This window comes from Gossypium raimondii, chromosome 4 (genome assembly GCF_025698545.1).
Source record: "Gossypium raimondii isolate GPD5lz chromosome 4, ASM2569854v1, whole genome shotgun sequence".
In the NCBI taxonomy this organism is placed as follows: domain Eukaryota; kingdom Viridiplantae; phylum Streptophyta; class Magnoliopsida; order Malvales; family Malvaceae; genus Gossypium; species Gossypium raimondii.
The window spans coordinates 7,044,099-7,051,913 of record NC_068568.1 but is presented as its reverse complement, the minus strand read 5'-3'; the positions used below and the strand labels follow the sequence as shown (position 1 = coordinate 7,051,913).

Below are 7,815 nucleotides of genomic sequence, written 5' to 3'. Positions count from 1 at the left end.
ACACCATTGATAACTTTTATGCTATTAATATTTTAAGCATTCAATAGTTGAATTTGTTAAAATATTTGTACTTATCATGCATGCAAAATTTTTAATCGATTCGGTATCTCTATCATATCAATCTAAAATATTGTTTATATTAATATATATTTGATGACTGAAAGTCTTTTTTTATTTAGAATTTTTAATTTACATCAAACTTGACATGCATGATTTATATAACTAGAGCATGAAATATAACGGTCTAATTGTTAAAATATTAATCATAAAAAATTATGAAAAATAGAAAACCACATAAATTTTAGTCCGAATTATGATAAAATTAATAATCAATTTTCTTTTAAATATCACATTTTAAGGTAAAGTTTGTACCATTTTTCATAAGGTCATTTAAACACCAAAGTGTCATAAAATAATAATCTTTGATTTGCATTAATCAAACAAAAAAGGTCCTACCGGGAGTCGAACCCAGGTCGCTGGATTCAAAGTCCAGAGTGCTAACCACTACACCATAGAACCGGTGATGCTAAGAAAATATAAATTACAATTTAGAACCAAACTAGAGGAAACAAAAAGATTTTCAGTGGGAATAAGAATACTCTGCAAGTTAGTGATCGGATTATTCTAAATCATGCAACAAGATCATTATTCAGTATTTGGAATTGAGAGAACAAGATTCGGTAATTTATGTATTTATATATATTTTAATAAACTAATAATTTGGGCTATAAAAACTTCAACCTTTAATTATATTTGTAGATTATAATTAAAATATAAAATTAAACAATTTCCATGTTTTTTCAAAATCCCGCTTCAACGGGGAATGCAAATTATGCGCAATGCGCACCCACGTGCGCATCGATCCCTTCACACGTGCCAATGCAAGCAGATATGCGCTTGCAGACTGCAGACTGCAGTGCGCAGTGTGCAATCTCCATTCTGCAATGGTACTGTTCAGATAAACGCATAGCCATCGATTTTTGGTTTTTGAAAATATTTATAAACCAATGACGATATAGGTTGTCTCAAATTTAAATTTTAAAAATGAATATATTAAAATATTAACATTACACCTAATTAATTTCCCCTCCAATTTTCCTCCTCTTTCTTTCTCCTCTCTCTCTCAAACCTCCAGCTTGGAAGTCCCATGGAGTTTCCTTTTTCTATCTTCTCTTCTCTATGCACCTGAATCTTTCCTTTTTCGCTTCTTAACCCCCTAAAAAAGTCTCCTACTTTGTTGAAATGTGGTGGAGACATAAGGGAGTTAATTTCCATTCCGTTTTTGGAATTTAGTTGAAGGTTTTGGATTTCTAGGGTTTCTTACCTTAACATAGAACAGTATTCCGGTTAAGTTTTTTTGTTTGGTGGTGTTTATAGAAAAATGCCGCCACATCGATCCAAGTCGGAGAAAAACGACGGCATTGCGAAGCATCTTCGTCGAGATCCTTATGAGGTGCTTGGGGTCTTGAGAAACTCTACGGATCAGGAAATTAAGAGCGCGTACAGAAAAATGGCCCTCAAGTATGTTTAGTTTTTCTTACCTTTTTTTAAAATTTTTTTTTAAATTGTAAATTTTCGGTCTTTTTCCTTTATAAGTTTGAAGTTGTTCAAATGTTCGAATTCTTGGTATTTTTGTTAAGAGTTTTTAGTGATTACTTCAGGGTACATCAGAGTACACTAGTTTGAGGATATTGATAACCATGGTTAATTATAAGGTAAATTCACTTGCGTACATGGAGTATACCAAGTATTTAGGACCTGAATTGGGATGGCATTTTCGAACCATAACTGGAGATTTATGAGTGATTGGGGTTCGGTGTGATGGTTTGCCTTCCCAATGATAGTGTGTAGGACAGTCATTTATCAACATATAGCAATAGCTGTGGAGGACTTGGCCAAGCTTCAGATTTTTAGTGTTGGTATTTGCCAGTTAGACAACAGATTTTGCTTAGATCAGGTGTCCCATACCATGCTTGTGCAGGGATAGGCATTTGAAGCAGAATAACGCTGGCCTTTAGTGACTGGTTGGATATGTGGAATACTTGTCAAACAACAGATAAAACCATAACTAAAGTATCCAAATGATTGTTTCCAACATGTGTCCAAAGAATGGTTTATTTGCCCTGATGATGCTCCTTTCCAGCAAGCAGCTATGACAAATGAAATATGTGATTTGGGACATACAATGTATGGCATGGACTACTTTTCAGATAGGTTCACGTTGGACATCTCTTGACATTAAGCATATAAAGTTCTGGTTATACACCCAAAAAACTTGCTGTATTGAGGCGGCTGAGCTATAAATGCTAATCTTAGCTGTTTCAGGTACCATCCTGATAAGAATGGAAATGATCCTGTTGCAGCTGATATGTTCAAGGAGGTTACATTTTCTTATAATATATTGTCTGATCCGGATAAAAGACGCCAGTATGACACTGCTGGTTTTGAGGTAAGCTATACATGCATCTACTTTCTGAAGCATTATTTTGCCTGATGGTTATCTCTGATTTTCTTACTGTTGCATTCAGTGATGCCAAGAGCCCAAGGCACAATCTAGGTGCTAGAACCTTTATATTGCTTGAGGTTCAAGGTGTAAAAAAAGCCCTCCTGCATGAAGTTGGGAACAACAAGTATATATGTCTGTATATTTTTGTAGCTTGTGTATTTATAAAAAGAAAACTTAAGATATGTAATTATGAATATGAACTCTAACGAGTGGTATAAATTATCCCACAAACATGCTAGGTTTTCTTTTTCTTTTATTGGCCAATATGCATCTCATCATTCCCTTTTTTACTGGTAAAGATACAGTTAATTGAACACAATAAAAGTTAATTGTTAAAGAGAAATTCAGGCAGGCGGTCCTTTTCTGCCTAGCACCTTATAAAAAGTGTTAGGTGCATTTAGCATGCACTTCATCAAAGTGTCATTCATGGTTAAGGCACAGCACCTTAGCAACACTGGTTGCACTTGGAGGCTTTAGAGAATCCTGTTCTTCCACTTTTAAAACTGTTAAAGTTCCATCTTGCATGACAGAGCTTGATTTTATTGATAAAGCATTAAATTTAATTGATGACGTTCTTTCCTTGAATAGGCTGTTGAAGCTGATAACCAAGAATTGGAGCTAGATCTTTCAAGTTTGGGGGCTGTGAACACCATGTTTGCTGCGCTTTTTAGGTAACTCCTTTTCCTTATTATATTAGTTGACATGTCTCATTGTTTCATTGCCTTTATGAATGTTAAGCATGGGATAGAATTTTAACTAATTCCTATGAACAGTAAACTTGGCGTGCCAATTAAGACCACTGTGTCTGCAACTGTTTTGGAGGAGGCACTTAATGGTGCGGTCATTGTTCGCCCACTTCAGCTGGGGCAACCTATTTCTAGGAAGGTGAGGTAACTATATTCATGTTTTTTTTTTTCTCTAATACTTCTATAGATTATTTATGCAGTCACTGATGTTTAACAGGTTGAAAAACAATGCGCTCACTTCTACTCTGTCACAATAACAGAGGACGAAGCAAGAGATGGGTTTGTTTGCCGAGTACAATCATCTGATAAAAGCAAGTTCAAGGTGGATAAAATTAGTTAGAACTTATGGATTCAGCATCATCTGCATATGGGAACTATTGTTTTTTCTCTTTTACTATTTTTTTTTTGTTTTGTTTTGGGATGGGGGGGAGGGGCGGTGGTGTGGAGGTTTTATTGATAGAAATTGTGATTCATTTCATCTTTATCGTACTAATGAGACAAATTTTGAACTGTACCCCTTTCCAACCTTTTACAATGTGTATGCGTGCAATATTAGATATTAATTATTCACAACTTTTATTATAATTATTATCCTATACTTGAAGGAAAGAATTTAAATAATGAGGACATTTATTCACTTCCCATTACCAGATCTATGAAAGGCCCCTTCCTCCCTATCATACAAGAAAAAGTAAAGAAAAATACCGGACTTAGGTTATAAGAATGGATTGAATTGAGAATCATTCAGGCCCTTAGTCTATGTCACATAGAATTGATACTGGAAGCTAGAGTTTCATCCCTTTCATTGTGTGCTTAGTTGTGTTGCTGTGGATAGAGAGGCAACTTTTGTTTTTGATTATTTTATTGTGTGCTTGTGTTTTCATTCTAGGCAGTTTTGATATGTGGTCTAGGGCAAAGTTCATGTGTAGTTTTACCTGTTATATTGATTTAAGTGTGACTACCATGGTGTAGTCTGAATAAGGTTACACAGGAAGTGTGCTAGTGTACTTTTGCCTTGTTTCATTGAGTTCTACTGAAACTCTCGACTTAAAATGATTAATGCTTTCAGTATCCTTATAACATGTTTTGCTTTCAAAATTTTGATGTATGAAAGCTTAGAGCTGTCAACTTTCTTAAAGATTGATGTCCAATCAAATTGGACCTGTGTTTTCCTTCGAAAATATTTTAAAATGAGTATATATACCTTTCTAACTAATTATCTGGTCTACCTGTAGACTAAAATAATAAATTATATTAAACCTTTTCTGGTGCATCAAAGAATTACTCTTTTTCCCCCCCCTCTTATTTGTAATTGGTTGCAGTTATTATATTTTGAGCTAGAAGAAAATGGTGGATTAAGCCTTGCACTGCAGGTAAGAGCTTCTGCTTTTCTGTTTTTAAAGTTTAGAAGTTGTCAATTTGTTTATGTTGCATATCAAGTTTCTTCACATGAGCTATCATAATTACCTTTTAATATCCACATCAAAAGCTCCTGCATTCTGTTTATGTGTAGCATCTAGGTTTTTGAGTTCCATGAACTTGCTATTTATTAATAATTGTGAAACACTTTCATGTCTTCTCAACTCACAATATTGGAGTAAAACAACAGCAATGGATACAATAACAGTGGATAATTAACTATTAGGACAAACTTCCAGAGAGGAGGTTTTGCAAGCTCAAAGCTTAATATAATTTTAGGCCTACCTCATCATCTGCAGGAGATTTCTGTTAAAGGCATCTCTATAACCTTAGTGTTACCTTGTCTGTTTTATGCTCTGCCTATCCCCTTTTAAAAGTGGAAGAATTAGTGGAATGAGGTAAAAGCTTGGTTTTTGGTTGCTGTAACAGATTGTCAAATCATATCTATCTTCAGAAAGTTGTAATGCTTTCCTTTGTTTTTCTCACTTATTCATTCCTTCTGCCCTTGTTTTTCCCTTCTATCTTATCACTGTTTGATGCTTCTCATTTAGTGATAAGATGTCAATATACCAAAATTTGCTTGGACATGACTTCATTATATCAGTTATGAATCTTCTGATAAGGAGATTTGCTTACCTTCTTTCTTAAACCTTAGCAGTATAGTTTGAATTCTTGTGCCTTAGATCAAATTGATGCTTGTGTTACTCCACTGCACATGTTAAAGCTACTTCCGTTTCTTTTTGATGTAGGAGGACAGTGCTAAAACAGGAAAAGTTACATCTGCTGGAATGTATTTTCTTGGCTTCCCTGTCTATTGCTTGGATCAAACAACCAACTCAGTGAGTTACCATTTACGAATATGTCATATTTTTGCTTCACATTGTACTTTGGTTTTGTCATCTTTCTTCTGGTTTTGGAAATGCTTCACCGTAGGTAGCTGCCGCAAAGGATCCAGATGCAGCTTTCTTCAAAAAACTGGATGGATTTCAACCATGTGAAATAACTGAATTAAAACCAGGCAAACATGTATTTGCCGTTTATGGTTAGATCTTTGATTTATATGCCTTGCGAAGGTCTTTTGCCTGTTGGTTTGTATGCATATGGGTGAAGCTCACTACCAGTTTAATATTCTGGCACAATTTCTAGGTGACAACTTTTTCAAAAGTGTAAGTTACACAATAGAAGCTATTTGTGCTGCCCCATTCATAGAGGAAAAGGAGAATCTTAGAGCAGTGGAGGCAGAGATTCTGTCCAAACGAGCAGAATTGTCAAAGTTTGAAACTGAATACAGAGAAGTATCTATTCCACTAACACACTGTTCATGCCTGTATTAAACCTTATTTTTTCCTGTTGATATTCATGTAAAGTGCTGGCAGGTCCTGGCACAATTTACTGAGATGACAGGCAGATACACGAAGGAAATGCAAGAGGTGAGATTAGCATGTGGGAATTATGTGTCTAAGCTCCCTGATAAATGAATTTATAAGTAAATGGATCTGCAGATTGATGAGCTTCTGAAACAAAGGAATGAGATTCATGCCTCGTACACAACTATTCCTCTAATTAAGCGGAGTTCAAGTAGGAAAAAGAGTAAGGCTGCCTCCAAAGAGGCCAAAGAAGATGGTGAAGTAAGAGACAGGAAACCTTCTACGAGGGATAGAACCAAGAAGAAATGGTATAATATCCCCTTAAAAGTTGACAAGAGAAAGCCATGCTGAACAGGTAAAGCATGGAAATTCACTTTCTAGGAAGATTCCCGTCGATTTGGATGAACAGTAATGTTTGCTTAAATCCTGTTGATTGTTGTAACAGGTTATAAAAAGTCAGCAACTTTTGGGGTCTGAAAGTAATCTGTTTGTGCACCCAAAATTTACTTCCGTGGCTCAACACATGTGCAGCCAAGTAAGACATTGCAACATGATATGTTGATCATGAAGTGAAGAAGATTGTTTAACCATTTCTCCAGCATGTCAAGGATGACAACAACTCATTGTATAATTCTTTCTTCTTTTTTGCCATTTTATTCGGGTCTTACGCGGATATTTTTTTCTCCTTTCCTATCCCCAACTAAGAATACTTGTAAATTGCATAAAATGAATTGGTAGCATGGACAATCGGGCTTGATTAACTCCATTATGTATCTTGCCTGGGCTGCCTGTACTTCTCATATCGCCTCCTCCCATAACTCTTTTTTTGCAGGGGTTGTATTTTTGGGTTAAAGAAAAGAAAGTCTATTAGACTGTGCTTGCTGTGGCCAGAAAATTTGGCTTTGATGGTTATGTGCCAAAAGCGGTGATTTGTTGCTGATGCTGAATATGTGGGGGTTATACCCACAATTGTTTTACTTTGCTTCATCTTATTTTCTTTCACATGTTTTTTTATTAATTATTAGTTGTAATTCACCTTGGATATAACAAGAAATATTAAAAACATATTTAATATTAATAATACTATTAAATTAAAATAATGTATAAATTTATAGATCACTTCATATTAAACTAAATAATTAAAAATAATGATATGCAGAAATTTTAAAATATATAATTTTGTAATAAACAAATAAATTATAAATATAATTATTGTTAGTCATACTTCACGTCTTTAAATTCTTTTGTTACATAGAAAATCATAGCCTAGGAATAGAAGTTGTAAATGTTTGTGATTTAAACCTAGATAATGTAAAAACTCACCTCCCTTAATATATGATAGCTGAGCGATGTTAATAAAAATCATCCCATCAATGTCTATCCACGACAATGTCGAGTTTTCTGGCTTTTTCAATTGTAGGTGAAAGATGAACTTGAAATTATCATCAACCCAAAACTCTTCACTTCATCTTCATTCTAAACAAAACCCATTTTAATCATAATAAGCTTCAACGCATTCTTTAAGAAAAATGCACTTCACTCCTCAATCCCATCATGTTCCAACATAGGATACATCTCATTTTAGGTTTTGATCTATAACTCAATTGCTTGCACCTTACTTTCCTAGCTTTGGTTGACTTTTTTCTCTTAGAATTTTGGATAGCATCACCTCTGCAGTGTCTTCAGGACTTTCATCTTATTAATATATCCTCTTGAACTCATTTCATCCATACAAGTATGGTCTTCATTTTGAGAAAAATGACATGTTTACTCTGGT

General features: G+C 34.6%; 1 protein-coding gene and 1 non-coding gene across 4 annotated transcripts; one reads left to right on the top strand and one right to left on the bottom strand.

Moving 5' to 3' along the window:
• Nucleotides 1-447: 447 nt before the first annotated feature.
• TRNAQ-UUG (transfer RNA glutamine (anticodon UUG)) lies at nucleotides 448-519 on the bottom strand. Its single transcript has one exon. It is a non-coding gene; the product is annotated as a tRNA-Gln (tRNA).
• A 356-nt stretch (nucleotides 520-875) lies between these two features.
• LOC105780265 (chaperone protein dnaJ 16) lies at nucleotides 876-6,933 on the top strand. Of its 3 annotated transcripts, XM_052629312.1 has the most exons (13): nucleotides 876-947; nucleotides 1,378-1,521; nucleotides 2,326-2,449; nucleotides 3,095-3,177; nucleotides 3,280-3,391; nucleotides 3,470-3,574; nucleotides 4,575-4,625; nucleotides 5,421-5,510; nucleotides 5,605-5,713; nucleotides 5,818-5,966; nucleotides 6,048-6,101; nucleotides 6,174-6,393; nucleotides 6,484-6,933. In XM_052629312.1, the coding sequence occupies exons 2-12, from the start codon at nucleotides 1,382-1,384 to the stop codon at nucleotides 6,387-6,389; spliced, it is 1,233 nt and encodes a 410-aa protein (XP_052485272.1). In that variant the 5' UTR covers nucleotides 876-947; nucleotides 1,378-1,381; the 3' UTR covers nucleotides 6,390-6,393; nucleotides 6,484-6,933. The 3 variants fall into 3 exon arrangements, with proteins under 3 accessions (XP_052485272.1, XP_012459944.1, XP_052485273.1); XM_012604490.2 differs by lacking the exon at nucleotides 876-947 and having other exon boundaries at nucleotides 969-1,521; XM_052629313.1 differs by lacking the exon at nucleotides 876-947 and having other exon boundaries at nucleotides 1,383-1,521; nucleotides 1,662-2,449.
• Nucleotides 6,934-7,815: the final 882 nt, after the last annotated feature.

Excerpts from the sequence above, each read along its gene's own strand:
- LOC105780265 (XM_052629312.1), top strand. The coding sequence starts at position 1,382 with ATGCCGCCACATCGATCCAAGTCGGAGAAAAACGACGGCATTGCGAAG. Across the intron at positions 2,450-3,094 it reads ATGACACTGCTGGTTTTGAG|GCTGTTGAAGCTGATAACCA; the intron begins GTAAGCTATACA and ends TTCCTTGAATAG. Across the intron at positions 4,626-5,420 it reads GATTAAGCCTTGCACTGCAG|GAGGACAGTGCTAAAACAGG; the intron begins GTAAGAGCTTCT and ends TTTTTGATGTAG.